The sequence below is a fragment of the Taeniopygia guttata genome, chromosome 6, assembly GCF_048771995.1.
Source record: "Taeniopygia guttata chromosome 6, bTaeGut7.mat, whole genome shotgun sequence".
Classification (NCBI taxonomy): domain Eukaryota; kingdom Metazoa; phylum Chordata; class Aves; order Passeriformes; family Estrildidae; genus Taeniopygia; species Taeniopygia guttata.
The window spans coordinates 27,246,814-27,264,080 of record NC_133031.1 but is presented as its reverse complement, the minus strand read 5'-3'; the positions used below and the strand labels follow the sequence as shown (position 1 = coordinate 27,264,080).

At 49.5% G+C, this 17,267-nt stretch overlaps 1 protein-coding gene across 1 annotated transcript; it reads right to left on the bottom strand.

Annotated features, from left to right (window-relative positions):
- Nucleotides 1-636: 636 nt before the first annotated feature.
- On the bottom strand, nucleotides 637-10,547 carry DUSP5 (dual specificity phosphatase 5). The gene is made up of 4 exons (XM_002197720.7): nucleotides 9,983-10,547; nucleotides 5,681-5,823; nucleotides 4,053-4,272; nucleotides 637-2,267 (listed from the first exon to the last, which is right to left on the bottom strand). The coding sequence occupies exons 1-4, from the start codon at nucleotides 10,374-10,376 to the stop codon at nucleotides 1,867-1,869; spliced, it is 1,158 nt and encodes a 385-aa protein (XP_002197756.5). The 5' UTR covers nucleotides 10,377-10,547; the 3' UTR covers nucleotides 637-1,866.
- Nucleotides 10,548-17,267: the final 6,720 nt, after the last annotated feature.

Genomic DNA, 17,267 nt, shown 5'->3' with positions numbered 1-17,267 from the left:
ATGCACACACGCTCTGCAGCCCAGATATTTGCCATAGATTTTTCAGCTCGATAATTTGGAATTGCAGATCATAAATGTGATGCAGTGATGTGCCAGGAAGAGCCTAGAAAATTCAAGATGAAAAGGGGTACGGAATATATCAGACATGCTGGTTCTTTTAACTTATATTTTTTTTCATTTAAAAAAGTGAAAATATGAGTATTACCCACATGCCCTGGCACCCAGAGGTGCTGCATGTCACACATAAGCTTTGTTCTAAGGACCAGGGCAAGTAGCATCCCTTGTCATAGGTTGGAAGGAAGTGGGGGCTGTGCCTAGTTCAGATTTTCATCTTCAGCAAGATGGTAAATCTTATATAAAACAGGCATGAATCAAAACAGAAGTGCCTGCCTGGCTGCTGGGAAGTGACGCCATCGTGACTCATGTCATTCTGTTTAAAACAATCCTCCCCCTCACCTTCTCCCCTCTGTAGTGATGCACCTTGGTGGCTTTTCAGCACACAGCACAGTGAGACTTTCCCATCTCTCCTACCTTCTTACACCACTTTTACACCATGGTGTTTTTCTCAAGTGACCTCTCCTGCCACCAAGCTCTCCCAAAGCACTCTTGCAGATCACTCCAAGTAAAACAAACAGCTTTCTTTTCCGGGCATTTTTTTCCTTTATTATTTTTTACACACCATAAAAACCATTGCAGTTTTTTTTTCACATTCACGAGATCTCCTGGAAATTATTGCCATTTCCCATAGATATTACATATTAAAAAATACTAAAAAGGTCAACAGACAGAGACACTCATTCTGAACTCCCTGTGGACACAGAAGCCAACGTGAGCAAGACAGAAATAATTTTTTCTGGACAAAGGCTGACTAGAGGTGACCACACACTCTAAGCAATTCACATAACACTGAAAACGACCACTTGACCATACACAGTACACAATGGGAACACTTGGGAAGGGATGGAGAAAAAGTTTTGGCGCTGAAAGCTTGTCAGGTCTTTTTGGTGTGAAGTCCAGCAGTTACAGTGTTGTACAGTGTTATCTGATGGGATGTGGATGTGATGAAGATTGTTGAGACATTCAAGTATTTTAGGGCTGTTCCTAAATAACAGATGGTAGGGTAATAGCTCAGCAGGGTAGCTGATAGACCTTAACTCCCTGCTTTACTTAAAAGCACATCCAGTACAAAGGCAAATACAGAAGTACAGGAAATGCCACACCTGAAAGGACCCACTGGTCGGGGTTGGTATCCAGTTACACCGTGGACAATACCTGACACTTCAGAGGCTGGAGCACAAGAGGGATGTTCACCTGGTTGTGCAGCAGTGTCCTGGAAAAGGTGCTCCCTCTCTCCACTCCAGCCCTTTGCTACCTGAAACATGACACGGGAGAGGGGAGGAGGAAAGCCAGAGAAAGATTTGAACAAATATTCACTCCTGCCACCTCTGTGGTTGCAAAGGTAGTGCTTTTCATTTTGCTTGCTTCCCTGTTGCTGCTGTTTATTGCTAGAAACTTTAAGTAAGGGTCTTTTCAAAAATAAGATTGGAAGGAAATGGGAACTGAGAAATGGATTTCTCACTGTTCCCCAGGAATCTGGAAATACAGTAGTGGGTGCACGTTGTGTGGTTAAAACCCTAAAAAAGCACTTTGTATTTTTTTAAAAAAAGAACAATAAAAGTTCAGAAAACTTGCCACGCTTAGACCTCTTGCATCTTACAGTCACAGCACATGGGAAGTATGACCCATGACAACCACTCCATCTCAGAGTAAGTGGATGAAGTTTCTCTATTGCACATTCATGAAATGTTCTTGTTGGGGATCACAGTTTGGATCGGGACCACACCAGCTCCAGGCTCCCCAGGGCGCTCAGCAGGACGAAGACGCTGTCATTGGGCTGAGCTTCAGCTGGTGGACAGGAGAGTGGATGGGCACAGAACTCAACACTGAGGTAGGAAAGGCAAAGCATGAGCCCTCAAAGTTTTTGCCTAAAGTCAGTTCCTCTGCAAAGAAAGATGCAGCTTCTCTCTTGCACGAGGTGACAGGGGGGCTGGGGGTGGAAGACAAGATCTCTGACTCATATTGCAGCAGCTGGCCCATGAAACCGAAGTTTGGTGAGATCAGGCTCCGGCGCTGCTTGATGTAATCGAAGGCTTCGTCCAGGCGCAGCTTCTTTGTCTTCATGAGATAGGCCATGCAGATGGTGGGGGAGCGCGAGATCCCCGCCTCGCAGTGCACCAGGATCTTGCCGCCCGCTCGCCTGACGTAATCTGGGGGGAAAAGCCATTGCAGACATCAGCTGCTGTCGGGCATGGAGAGGACACTGGGACACAGCCAGCGCTGGGGGACACAGCCAGGCTACCAGCAAAGAGAGGACTGCTCTTCTGCTGGGTACTAGGCTGACATGGAGATTGAAAGACAAAGAGGACAATACCCAGCTTGTGACAGACCTGAGCATGGTTACAGAATCTGTGGATCTTGATTTGGGTCTTTTTGCACTTTCTGGGCCATCCCTGTCTCCTTCCTTGTGCCTACTTCTCTTTTGGAAAAGCTGACATCCAAGAACACTGTGATGCAGGCAATGGTGTAGCTGCATTTCTCTGCCTGCAGCTCAAAATATTGGTAAAGCTAAGCCTGGCCAGCCCTCCCACTACCTGGTCACTCAAAAACTGCTGGGGCTGCCATTATCTTTGCTGGAAAACCAGGATTTTTCTTCAAAATCCTAATTCCCTGCTTGGCCAGTTGGCAGCAAACAGCAGTACCAGGAGGTAGGCTTGGGTGGAGAGGCTGAGCTCAGTCCCTGGGGCCTCACCACAAAGCACACAGGCACTGGTAGGCAGCTGCTAATTATAGCCTGGTTAAAGGATGCTTGGACTTAAGTCAGGATATAAAAGGCTTATGCAAAGCACCCATTTTACACAACAGGAGCCACTGTGGTTACTCACACAACACAATGATTGTTATTAAAGAGAATGCGCTTAAAATAAGCCCTTTCCACACAAAAACACTGTTCAAAAAATAGACTTGTCTCTGCTCTATTGCCTTGAGCAAGATGTTCAGTTTTCAATGTATGGATAACTGTGAGTGTAGTGCCCAGGGAAACACACAGAGCTGAGGAAGTTATCATTTGCCTGCCTTCAATTGTCTGCCAGGGGACTGCCACCACGACCAGTTATATTTAGCTACTGCACGAAATAAGGAAGACATGGATTTGAGTCATCCCCAGCATCTACACTACATGCCCAATTTTAAAAGAAAGTGAAAATTAAAGTTGTCCTTGAAATCTGGGAAATTTCTAAGTGATTTGAAATCCAACAGAAGGGGTTGAGGATAGGACAGAAAGGTGCCATAAATTATTATTTCCCTGAAAGGTGTGAGATGTCCGGGAAGGGGAAGGATTTAGAGAGCACCCTCAGGTCAGGTTTTTGTAATTCTGCCTGCACTGTTGAAGGACTCAAACTCAGCTGAGCAATGCGTCCAGTGAGTCTCTAACTGTGTTTCATTCTCTTTCTGTCTTGAATATTCCTGGAGAGCAACAGTACCAATTTCAACATGATCTCCACCCAGGCTAAGGCTTCTCCACCCCACAAAACCATGTTGTGCTCCTGGGGAGAATCCTCTCCAGTGCTCCCTGGTGCAGCTCGTGTTCACTCACCCACTCAGCCAAACACGGGAGGATTTGAAATGGAACAGCACAAACTTTTCTAAAGGCCACCTCATTTTGTTGCATTAGGGTATTTGATTAAAGGGTGAGATACAAGTATGATCAAAAGGAGGAATGTAAAGAGCTCTCTGATAAGGGAGGACAATGGATTTCTAAGGCTCCACCTTTGGATATCTCAGCACAGGAAGGCAGTAAGCTGACTCTGCTTCACCTGGTTGTCACTGACTCTAGCATGCAAGTCCGAGGAACTGGGGGTTTTTCCTTCACAAAATTCAGTAGACTTCAATGTGTATTTTATTTTGAAATTAATTAAATGTATTTTTAATTGACTTTACAATTTAAATGAGTTTTAAATACATAAAGATCTGAAAATTTGTTCATTTGCACCTACCAATGAAGTCTATGGCCTCCTGGAAGTGAGAGCTGATGTCTGCTGTGTGGCTGTCCTCCACTGGGATCCACTTGTAGCAATACTGGTCTTTGAAGGACTCTGAGCTTTTCCTGGAGACATTTAGCAGGGCTGTGATGTGCAGGTTAGCGAGAAACTCGCACTTGGAAGCATGATAGGCACTACCAAGGTACAGAAAAGGCAGGATTTCAACTGGACCACCCTGGAAGTGAAGGAATGGAAACATGTAATTCTTTTTTCAAAAGTCCTGAGACCCAAGACCTCCCAAGGGAGCCCATGTGGGTGCCTGCTCCCTCCCTCTTTCACTTTTTTGGACCCCAGTGCTGCTGGCCAATGAATCAGTGGAAAAAGCCCATGCAGGAGAAATGTTTTCATTTTCTTGTCCACATTTGCAAGGTACAAAGTCAGAGCCAACCTACTCATGTGCAGGATGTTTGTGGCTTTCTTTAAAGTGCTGCCCCTTGCAGCACACCCGAAGTGCTTTCATAGGTGGTGCCCATTCCCACTGAGGCTTTATCAAAATGGGGCAAGGCAGGGAGCCACATCCAGCAGGGATGAAGATTAGGACATAGGAAGAGGCTGCTTTGGCTCAGCCAGGACTTTGCCCCTCCGGTCACATCTCCAAAAGTGAAACAAAGCAAAAAAACTGGACATAGGCTCCCCATCCCCCTTCACCCCACACCTCTCTGGAGCACAGCACCCCCTGCATCACCCGCTCTGAGACGTCAGCTCAGTTCTTCCTTCCTTCCTCAGCACAATCAAAGGCTGGATGACGAGATGGTGAAAGGAAAGCCACCATCTGACACGGCTTTCTGAGCTGGCAGGTAACTTTCCATGATGCACAGGAGCTGCTGCCACCCCCCAGCTGCAAGAAACTGCCTTTCCACTGCCCCTGAACTGCCCACACGGTGGGTTCCCATGCATCAGGGACAGCTGGCAGCCAGCCAAGGTGGCAGGAGGACCCCTGGTGTAGGAGGTACTCCCTGGGGAGCACAGAGGCATCACAGGGACTCCCCTGAGCAGCAGGAAATGCACAAATGCACGCCCTGGCGGAAGCGTCCTGACCGCAGGGTGACATCCTGGAGCACACATAATCCCCGGGCTGGGTGGGCACACGGTGATTTCCTCTGTGGAAACCCCACTTCCCCAGTCCCATGGTGGGTCTCACGTCTCAGAGGTGCTGGCCCCTTGCCAGCCTCAAATTCCTCCTGAGATCTCAGAGGAGTCATTGGCAAAATGTGCTCCATTGTCTGCTGGCAAAGTGACACTCTGGCAGCCTCTCCCCTGCCCATTCTCAGTCTCCTCTGGAGGAGTGAGCTGCTGACAGCTCATGCTGCCTGGGTGTGTGATAAGAGAATTCATAAATACAGTTTTGGGGGCTAGATACAGTGTTTTGCCTCCTTCTGCCTAATTTTCAAGCCAGGTGGAGATGATGCTGACCAGCCACACACAAGGGCAACTTCCTCAGCACACAGGCTGGACTGTGACAACTTATTCACAGCCCACGGCAGCACCAGGCCCACTGACACCCTGCCAGCCTGGAACAGAGCCTGGTGGCAGTAGGGAGAATTCCCAAGGGGAGGGTCACCCACCACGGCCGTGACACTCACCTGGTCGTAAGCAGGTTTGTGGTTGGCACTCTGCTTCTCACAGTGGCTGGCAAGGTTTCTCTCTGCTTCTGTCCTCTCTGGGGAAATGAGCTTTCCATTCACGCAGCACTCAGGATATTGAGAGTTAAAGGTTTCATATCCCCCTAGGGAAACAACAAAAAGAAGAAAATATGAATATTTGCCCTCCCAAGGACTGGTTTAATTCAAGTGAAGGACAAACAAAGCTCCAGTGCTTGCAATTCAGTGGGATAGCAGTGCGCAGCAATGAGCTCCAGGGGAGTGTCAATGAAGGATAGTGCTCCTCTGGGAAATGGGTTTGCTTGAAAGACTTTGGGCACCCAAAGAAAAACCTCTGATACCATTGACAATTATTAACTTGCCAAAACCCAGTGAATTCAGATTAAAGCTGTTAGCAAATGTAATTCTGTTGAATCTAGCAACCATTAACTCCTGTACAGTGGAGACTAAACTCCCTCCCCCCAGGTTTTGTACATGACTACTAATTCCAGCATTTGAGGCAGAGATTTCTGTACTCAGGATCACCTTTTCTAAACCTGTCATTAATGTATTCTCTACGACAACACACAAAATATTTTATTTGCATTTTTAAATGGACACAAACACAAGAGGGGGATGCTTGCATGTGTCTCATTAATCACCACAATGCACGAAGACAGTAAAGTAATGAAGATGGTCCCACTGAAACCAATCTATTAAATAACAGCTATAAAACTTAATGAAATCCTGCGACAGCATTTGACAACTGAATAGCCCCACATGAGCTATTCTGCACGGTTAAGTACTGCGTTCATTTCATTCAGTGTGCTGCTAATGAAAAGGAATTAATCCTATTACTACATTGTTATTCAAAGTTTGTCATCAGCTCAATTGTTGCCTGTTTCCAGGCTGGGAATCTTCTGCATTCAGGTACCAAGAAGTACCTGAATAAGTCAGGCAGCAGAAGGAGCCTGGACACCTCAGCGGTGTGCCACATGTCTGCCACCTGCGCTTTCTCAGGGCAGAAATGAATGGCTCCTGAGCAGCTACATTCAATTATCCTTCAGTGTGGCCCCAAGTAAACAAGGCTTGGAAGGCAAAGCCTCCCGTTTGCGATTCATTCACCCTGATAAGCTGTGTTGGGGTGGGTGCCCGGGTGCGAGGGAGGATTTTGAAGCAAGGGAAGTGCTGAGGATCAGAGCAGCTGCAGGACCCCCGCCAGCCTCCCTGCCAGGGCTGCCTGTACAGCCCCCCTGACAGTTCAGCCCTGCAATGCCGCTGTCTCATCTGTTTGCAATGTTTGAGCACTTGTGTGCTCAAATTCATGACGTGCTGCTGTCGCCCACTCATTCCTTCCATGGGGTCCTCGTGTTGCAAGTAGCCAGCACGATCCAAAGCCCACTGAATGTGATGAAAGTCTGTTTTCCATGACAGAGGGCAGGAGAGTGACTTTAACGCAAACAGACACTCAACACCTGCACCTTTCCTCCTACCCCCAGCCACATTCTGCCAGCTCATCCCAGAGCTCACAGCATGAGGCAGTGGTCCAAGCAGTCAAGTGACCGTGGAGTCCATGGTGGTGGTGGGAGGTGTTTGATAAAATGATATCTGCAACAACTGGGTTGAAAGAATTATATCCCTAGCAACTCACAGTGTGAAAAAACAACAAATACAAGAAGCTCTACAGAATTCCCTGATCTCCAACTGCCCTTCATGTGGTGAACTTTTAAATCCTCTTGTTTTGCATAGCTGACCTTAACTTCCCCTAACCCCCCAGTCCTTGCCATCGAATAGGAAAAGTATGTCCAGTTTATATAAATAGCCATGATCCCCGTTTATGCCCTGTGTTGCTGTTTTTACATTTGAATGAACACAGAAATCTGCCCAAGCCAAATGTGCATGTGTGTTTGAGCAGACATGTATGTCTCGTGTCTCTTGGGGCAGCTCACACACGCAGCTGGTGAATGGTTAACTACAAGCCTTGGGGATCAGGATATTTGCAGGCCATTCTTACAGTGAGTCATCTGCTCATCCCATCCTCCAGCAATCTCCTCTCTTCCCCCTCCCCACTCAACCTACCTTCCCTGAGGTCATTTCTGCAAATACTGGGTTGCTCATCATGGAGAGCTGAGCTGCACTTCCCTTTTAATCGATAAGTAATAGAATTGTTATCAGCACTAAGGGAGGATCTGTTATTTTATCTTTTTTTTTCCCCTGACACACAACCGCTCTCACCATGCTGGGGCTGAGCTCACCCAGAGTGAAACTGCACCTACACAGATGAAAGATGTGACCCTGCAAGCCAGAAAGCAACGGAGGGAACAGGCATGCAATGACTCAGTTCCAGTTGCTCTCTCTGGGACCAGATCCTCAGCATCTTGATGACCTGGTGGTCTTGATGACCTCCTCATATCTTATTGCCACGAGACCCCCTTAGCACTTAAGTAGCCAACACCTCTTCAAAGTTCTCCATGCCTAGGGAGAGCAGGAATAGAAGGGGAAACGTCAAGGAGGATTTTTCCTGGTGGTTTTACAGCCAATTATTTGCAAAGCTGGTTGCAGAGGCCTCCAAAGGACCCTTTCTCCTGACCAGAACAAAGTGTTCCAGGGTGATTTATATCCCCACTGTGCCAAGGATCTTCCCCCAGGCCACAACAGCTCCCTGGGGGTCTGTGGCCCCAGTGAATCACCAGTGCTGCCCACTGAGTCATGGGTCTGAACCTGCAGCCCGAAGCACTTCCAGAAAAGCAAAAGGAAACTGCAGCAGGAAAAGCGGGAAACTTTCTCATACACTGAGAGGAAATGTCTTTAGCCTCAAATCAACAGGCTTTCAAGATAAGACACTTCACAACTCACAAGATGTACAGAGCAGAGCCTACACTAACCCCTCACTCCGGATAAACTGCCCACAGCCACAGTCACCACTTCAAAGTCTGGGGCTGGTACATGAAGTAAAAAGGATGATCGTGTGGCCAAAAAAGAAGTTTGAGAGTCAGCAGAGCTTAATTTGGCCCTTAGTTTACCACAGACTTCCCACCATGACCCTGAAGATATTTCTTCATCTGTAGTTTAGTGTAGTCCCTAAGGATTTGAATGACACAGTGCCTGCCAGTATCTCTGCCCTCCAGCAGCAGAATTTGTGCTTTTGGGTGGCTGTCAGATCCAGCAAAGGCTGATGGTGGCTGGACAGAACCAGGGTGGTGGCAAACAGCCGGGGAGCATCTTCCTATCTCGGTACCAGGCAATACCTGGGCTGAAGATGCCTCTGCCCAAGAGGACATTACAGAAGGCTAAAACTGGGTACCTCAGGTCAAAAAATAGTGATAAAAGGCTTATTAAAAGTGAATTAACCCTGGCCCTTTAGAACACAGGGGCAGGCTTTATTCAAGAAACATCGCCTGGCTTTCCCCTCCCTTTTATGGCCTCATGCTATGGCAAGGGGGTATTTGGAAACTCCTTCTCGGCGTGGTGCCGCTGCGGGAGCCCCGCGGCCGCCGCTTGTGCGGGGCTTGGGGCGGGAGCGGCCCCGCCCGGGCACGGACACGGCCCCGGAGCGGGTGGGAGCTGAGCTGAGAAAACCGAGAGGGCAGAAGGACAAAGGAACTGCCAGAAGTGGGGGGAGGCAGGGGCGGAAGGACAGGGAAAGAGAGGGCTGCTACTCTCGCTATGCTATTTATCGTTTTATTAGCCCGGGTTACGCGTAAGGAAAACAAAGAACCGCAATCGAAGGGCTGTAATACACGTGAGGCATTTCTGTCTCCCGACGAGCCCCGGAGTTTCGCCTCTAGGTTTCCCCTGCCAGCATCCCAATGTGCCCGACGGAGAGAAACCTCTCTGCCCTCGGTGGAGGGGCGGGCATCGGCCCCAGAGTTTCGGGTGCCCAGCACGGGGTCCGTGTGTCACCGGGCGGAGAGCGAGTAGCGGTGGCCTCGTCTCTCCTCATATCCGCAGGGCTGATTTTGTTTCCCACGCAGCACCGGTGTCTCTCCCCCTTTGATAATCTGCAACTTTTGCTGTTCTTTACTGATATTCTCTGCTTTCCCCCCGGCCTCTTAAACGCGTGGCGGGGGTGAGCGGAAAGGCATTTCGGCTCAGCCCGCAGAGTCTATCCGGGATTTATTTCCAGTAGGTGGAAAAGAAACAAAATCCCGGTGTTACCTCCCTGCCCTCCACCAATAATCAGGTTCACCGCAGGGCGAAGGAGAGGGAACGGGAGCACCTCGGGGCGGCCGCCGCTAGCCAGGGGAGCTCTGAGGGCCGACCGCGCCGCTATCCCCCAGCCCCGTGCCCCGGGTCCCCCCTCACCTTTCAGGAAGCACACCCTGGCCCCGGCCTCGGGCAGGCTGGAGAGCAGGGCGTTGAGGACGATCTGGGCCGTGCTGTCCTTCTTCAGCTTCTGCCAGTGGCCCGTGTCCTGGTCCAGCACCACCACGGCCGCCAGGCGGGCGGCCCCCGCCGCCCCCTCAGCGCCCGGCAGCAGCCGGGCTCGGGCCGCCGCGTCGGGCACCACGAAGTGCAGCGGCACGGCCCCGCCGCGGGCCCGCCGCATCACCACCGAGTTGAGGTTGACGTTGAGCGAGCCGCGGAGGCAGGAGGCCGAGTAGGACAGGTAGGGCCGGCAGTCCAGCACCAGGCAGCGGGAGGGCTCCTTCCGCAGCAGCTTCCGCAGCTGGCGGCAGTCGAGGGACGTGACTTTCATGCCGGCCGAGGGTCGCGCCCCGCCGCAGCCGGGGCAGGAGCGGAGAAAGCGGCGGAGGGTGCCCGGCGCTGGCGCGGAGCCGGCGGCGGTGGGACGGGAGGGAGGGACGGAGGCACCGCGGGGCCGCACCGAGCCCGGGCAGGGAATCCCGGCCGGCGCCGCCGGGCATTTATATGAATGGGAGGCAGGGCCGTGACGACGCTGCCCATATTAGGGGAGTGACGCGCCCGCCTCCCAAACATGGACATCCCCCGCCCCGCGCACCGCCCCTGGCGGGGATCCCCTCCCTCCCTAGCGGCGGTAGGTCAGCATCGGAGGCAGAGGAAGCTGAAAAACGCTGCAAAAATTCTCCACTCATCGGCTGGGGCTCATCCCGACATCATCCCCGCCCCCTCCCCAGAGCGTCAGGAGACTAGGGAAGCGTGCCGGGGAACGGAGGAGAAGGAAGGGAGAGAGAGAGACAGGGAGGAAGGGAGGAAGGAAAGAAGGAAGGGCAGCGCTGGGGCAGGCTTCTCGCACCAGGTTGCAAATGGAATTTCAGTTCCCTTTATTCCCCCCTCACTGTGTATCCTCACCCCCAGAAAAGCCTGAGCCCAGGCAGACCTGCCTGTGAGAGCTCTGCTGCTCACGGGATGGGCGATGCCCTAGATACCCTCAGACAGAGTTGTGTCCCCTGCTTAGGCCACGGTTTGCATTAAGGCAGCTTCAACAACTGAGTGATCAACAAGAACTGCCTGGGGAACAACGCCGAGGATGCTGTTACTTAGCCCAAGGTTTACAACCTAAGGAACAACAAGTAGTGGACTGAGACAAAGCAAGACGAGCCATTTCTGCAAAATCTGAGAATGCTCTGAAGCAATGGGGACGGGGATGAGAGGGCCACTTGCAATACAAAATTTGCTGGTATGGCTGTTTGACTGGAGGGTCCCTTTCCCTGTGGCTGCAAGATTGTGTCTCAAGGACTTGCAAGACTTACACCACACACTGCTGACTGTGCCTGTGTCCAGAAGTCACGACACTAAGACACAAAGGAATTAGGAAATTTGACACTTGCCCTTTCATTGTAGATAGTTTTGTAAAGGCACCAAAACGATGAGTGGAAATTCCTAGAAGAAGTTAAGCAAAGGGGTGAACTCCAGTCAAGCTCATTGGAGCCCAGGTAGATGACAGTGGAGCTATCTAAGAGCAGGGTGTCATTTATTCTGATGGTGCCCTGAAAGAATGCTCACCTCAACAGCAGGCAGGAAGTGCCATCCCTGCCTCAAATTGCCTGCAGCTGAAACAGAGACGCATGAAAGAGACTGTGGAAAGAGAACGGTCAAGCTGATTGAAAGAATGGCAACTACTGGTTTTGAAGCAACTCCTCCTCCTCTTCCTCTTTCAATTCCCCTACAGTCCTCCCATCTGGCTCCTCTCTACCTGACCCCCCTCACTCCCCTCCTCTGAGTCAGCCAGGGTATGAGATGGAACAAAAATAGAAGTAGCTTGTGGGTAGGGGCAGATGTTCACAGCGCATCTCAGCGTGGGTGTTGTCTTCACCTGGCCACTGCCATCACGGCAGCCTGGCTCCTTCCCTTCCCCTGCACCCCCCCTGGGAGGCAGCTGGGCATTGTCAGAGCCACATGGCTGGGTGAGACCCACGTGCCAGCATGGTTCCTGTCAGAACTGGATCACTACAGCTGTGCCAAAAGCCTTCACATGGACTAGATGGGAAATCTGGCATAGGCAGGGGTGCTGTGACCTAGTCCCCCTCACACAGGAAACCTCCACACCACCTGAACACAACCTGCCTTTCCTGCCTCTCAGCCCCCAGCTTCAGGGGCCACTGTTTCCTCTCTGACAAGCAGCCTGCTTCCCTTGGGACTCAGACCCCAGTAACAGCTCAGCTGGCAAACTGGTCCCAGTGGGGCACAGGGAGGGAAGAAGTGCTGTGAGCAGATGCTGGTGTGCTCCTCCCTCCTGAGAGGAAGGAGGGGGCCAGCACAGTCACAATATCATTTCCTCTCAGGAAACCCAACTGAAATGTGGAGGGGTGAGAAAAAGAGCTTTTTCTCCCTCCACACTCCTGCCTGAAGTGATGCTTCTGAAGCCGGGGCAAACTACCCCAGCCCAGAAAATCGGTTCTCTGGGAGTACCTGAAGTTCGGCCCGTGCTGGTGGCAGGGTGTATATCACCAGACCTGACCTGCAGCTGACCTTCCTCCTTTTACACACCTAATGCTGAGCATCCAAACAACTGCCTTTCAGTAGATTACAGCTCTGCTTTTGTTTCTTAATGGAGTGAGTCACGACCACCTTTTTATTAGGAGAAAATAACAAGGCTAACAAGAGCAGTACTAATCCTTCCTCTGCTGCAGGGTGCTGGATGTAGTGTCCCTGACTTCTCTGCCCACCAGCAACATGTCTCAGCTCTACTTGGAAACAGATGAGCAATCGGGGCTGAGCTGTCAGGGCTACAGGATGGACATGGATACTCATTCCTGCTGGAGCAGCCCCTTCACTTGTCGGATGCTCCCAGCCAGAAGAAAGAAAGGCCCTCGATTCCTGTAAATGGAAGTGGTTGAGTAAATTAAACCACTCTCTGCTTTAGGTAGGAAACTCCCCTCCTCCCTGCAGCATTTTACATCATTCCCCTTGGTTCTGCTGCATCTCTGCTTCTCCTCCCGCTTCCCCTGATAATCTCCCAGGCTCTTTTGGCCTTTGTCTTGGGCTTTTATCGGGACTTTCAGATCAGCTGGTCCTTTCCTTTTCTTCCAGGCTGTGTTTCCCCTAACCTAGCTCATTCTTCGCTTCCCCCCTCCCCACCTCCTCTCGGCTCTTTGTTTCTGCCTGTTCTCAGTGCTGCAAGGGAAACTTTCTGCTGCAGCTGGGGAGTGGTCGCCCCATCTCCCGAGGGGTGGCGGCTGGACCTCTACCCAAGGGAACAGCATCCAGAAGGTATTGCCCAAGAGTAAAAAAAATGCCTTTTGGAGAGAATAAAACTCAAAACGAATTTAAAAAGGAGGCTTGCATGAATAAATGAACACCATTTCTTGAGAAGTAAAAGAGACAGGCTCAGCCAAGTTTCTAGGGCTTGACTTGCCTCACCTGAGACATGGGACGTCCTATCCTGGATGTTACAAATGTGCTTGTAACTCTAAAGAATTAAGACCAAGCCTCAGCAAGACCAAAGGTGAAAGAAAGCCAGTGAGCACCTGGAAAGGAGAAGACCAAAGGTCATACAGGAGATAGGTCAGGGAGGTGTTATAGAGAGTAACCTGAATGCCATGGGGTCCTAGTCTGGGGCTTGAGCTGCATCATATCCCTGCTGGGGAGCAATCCTGAACCCACATCCTCCTGTTGGTTGTGAAATGCAAGAAATTCCTCAGATGAACAAAGCATAGCACAAGGCAGCAGAGAAAATGGGTTGGCATTTCTTTAATGTTATTAAGCTTTCCATATGATCAGTTTCTAATTTTGGAGTGGCTGATGTCAAAACACTTACAGGACAAGCAGTGAGATAGGTTTGTGCCAGTAAATGGAGAGACTCAAGACACTGAAATTTATACCCAGGGCTAGGGTCAGCTGAGCAGTGGCAATAGGGGATTGTGAGACTGAGACCTCATTGGTGTCATGACTTGGTCAGTCACGAAATAAAGTCTAGGATCTAAAATCAGATAATGATCATTCATCTTGTTATGAATTTCTCTCAGCCTCAACAGAACACCTGTTGCCAAAAGCACTATCAGACACAGACAGGGGTTGCCTGCGCTCAGCATTTCTTAAAATCAGGCTGAAAGGGAATCTCAGTCTTTGTCTGATTTTTACCTGACTCATGCCTATGTGACTGTGACTGCACTGACTGTAAGCTGCTGTCAACAGCCGGAGTGAAAGAGGAATGAACCAAACCTCCTGTCACCTTTTAAAAGCCTCTGTTCTTTCTGTTCCACTAGCTGGTGGCTTAACCCTGCATACAGATGGAACATAATTTTAAAAACAGGGAATCCATCTATCTGCTCAATCAAGTTTCAGTTTCTCTGCTTGCCTGATATGGCCCACAGCACCGTGAGCCATATTGATGGAAAACTTGCCAGACCCAGTTATGAATGTAAAGAACCCGTCTTCCCATTTTCAACCTCATACTATCCCTGGGGTAGCTGCAGTAATTGCTTACATGGGAAAATTATTTTGGTAGTTAGCTGCCTTTAATGTCATTAGACAAAGCCCTTTTGTTCTTTTATCAACTTGCCAGCTCTCATTTGTTCTTTTCTCTTCCTGCCACTGCTTCCCCACATGCATTTCTTACCTTCTCATCCTGTCTCTTCCCTTTTCCTGGATGTATTTCCCAGGAACCTGCTCCTATTCTGCATAGGCAGATCTCCCTGCACTAACACAGCTATCACCAGCCTGGCTGGGCTTTCACTCACGTCTCTCAGCTATTCCTGCCTTTCTGTACCCAACTAACCTGTCATATTGCAAGTCCTTGTGTGTGGTTATTGCTTCTTTAGACTGCTGTGAGCCACCAAGTAACGTAAAATATTCCTACATATGCTGTTTAATTGGCTATTAGGACAAGCATATCTTGAAAGAATGCTGTATACTTCAGTCCAGATATTTTGGAAGCAAATCTTATCGTTGCTGAATCTGATTCCCTCTGCCTTGGTCCTTCTGACTGAGTCATTTCTTAAGCACCAGGTTGTTGCCTAGAGGCTATAATCATATAAGTATAATCCACTGCACAGTGTGTGTTACTATGCCCACTCCACTGAGAATGAGTACAGCTCCTGGGTACAGAAATGACTTTTTAAGCTCAAAATGGAACAGCTCACGCTTTTAGCTGAGAATGTTTTTGAGCCATTTCAGTAGGCTACACAGATATAAGCAAACAAACACATTCAGTAAAACCCCATCTGCCTCTCTTATCTATAGCACTGCCAGTAACAAGAAAAATTCCCACCCCACAGCCCCTGCTTGTTTTCAGGGGTCCCCAGGCATGACACAGTCAGGACAGGACAACCAGTGGGTCATGATGCAGACTACAAACCACCTCACTTACTCCAGCACAAGCATGGCATTGCACATCCCATGCCCAAAAAGCTCTTTACCCCATCTTTGCAAACAGAAAACACACAAAAAGTAGATCTTGGCTTTGGTGTGCCCTCTGGACATCACCCTAGATGGTGTTTCTGAGTGCTGTTTCTGCTCAGGGCGTCTAGAAGGCAGCTGTGGGGAAAAGGGAAGCAGCTGAAGCAAGGGGGCTGGGGGAGGCTGGGGCCACCTGGACCTGCGGAGGGGAAGCAGATAAAGCAGAGCTCCCGGGTTGTCGGAATCTGTGGGTATTGGTGATTCCGAGATTGTAGAAAGTGAAACATGGAGGGCATGAAGAAGGAGGAAAAGGACAAGACACACCCAATTCCTCCATCTTGTCCCCTCTGAACCCCTAATCTAGAAACCTAAAATTTTACTTTTGCACTCATGCCACACTTAATTATTACTCTTATCAAACAGTCAAAGCTTGTAATTCATCCTGTAAGATTGAAAACTCCTCTCCATGGGCAGAGATCACAGACAGTGTCTCTCGGGGCTCTGTCCAGGGGGGTTCCTGACCCCCTGCCAGAGTCCCAGACCTGCCAGGGCAGCCAGAGGGAAGCCCTGGACTCCCACACCGGGTAATGGCCGGAGGGGAAGCAGATAAAGCAGAGCTCCCGGGTAATGACCGGAGGGAAGGCAGGACAGCCGCTGCAGGAGCAGGGAAGCCCAGAGCCGGCACGGGGGTCGCTCCCTGCGGCTCTCCAGGAACAGGCCCAACAAAAGTCTGTCCAGAAAGACTGAACAGAATCGATCCTGCCTCAGGGTGCAGGTGGGCCGGATGACCTTTCAAGGAGTCTTCTTACAAATCCCTGTTTTACAGGATTATGTGGGTCATGTTCAGGCACACATGCCTGTGACTTGGTAACTGTCCTAAAATTAAATGGCAAAGTAACCTGAATTAATAATATGATAAATTGATTTCTTTTTACTGAGGGTCCTCTCTGCTCAAAGTGCTCTGTGGTTACTTCAAATATTGTCTCCCTCCCCCAACACTGAATCATCTAGAGAACAAAAAAATAATTTGAATGATTTTTTTTTTCCAAAATAAACCCAGTGAAATCAACTTGCAAAAGAGAGGAAATACTTTACGTCTTTTATGTTCCTTTCTCCTAGGTATCTACTTACTTAACCCCGTTTAAACTTTGTATCAGCTTATTACATCCGGTGAAAGTACACTACAGCTTATTAAAATTTAAAGCTGTTACTCCAAGGGAAAACACTGAAAGCTCTTTTATGGATTAGCCAAGCCGGCAGGATGTGGCTTCGACTTTGTATCCTTCTGATGGCACGGCTCACTTGAGCATCTTTATAAAATAAACCTTCCCCATCACTTTGGGCCCATTATAGTTTTCTTTGCACCAAAGTGTTTTGTGCAAGTAGGACTACATTTCACCCCTGCATTTCACAGGCAGAGTAAGAGGGTATCATATTTAAGGTAAGGTAAAATGGAAGTAAATACCAGCAACAATGCCATCCATTTAAAAACAGAAGAGTTAAAAATAAGGGATGATACTTGCCATGCTTTTGCTCACCTCTGTCCTTAGGAAGAACAAGAACTGAGACCAGCAGGACATGAGCAATGACGTGTATTGGTATTATCAAACACACAGTTGTACCACTGCAGCACCTTCGTTTCTTCTAGGTCAACTTTGTATTGGAAACCCTTGCCAATACATTGCTGCTGAATGTAATATGAGCCTTCACCACAGTTTCCTTCTGACAGAAAAGTCTGTGGGGTGACACAGCTGATTTCCTCTGCAGCTATGGCAAACGGCCTCTTGCACAGGAACTCTTGCACCAGAAACTGCCTTGCCCATTGGTG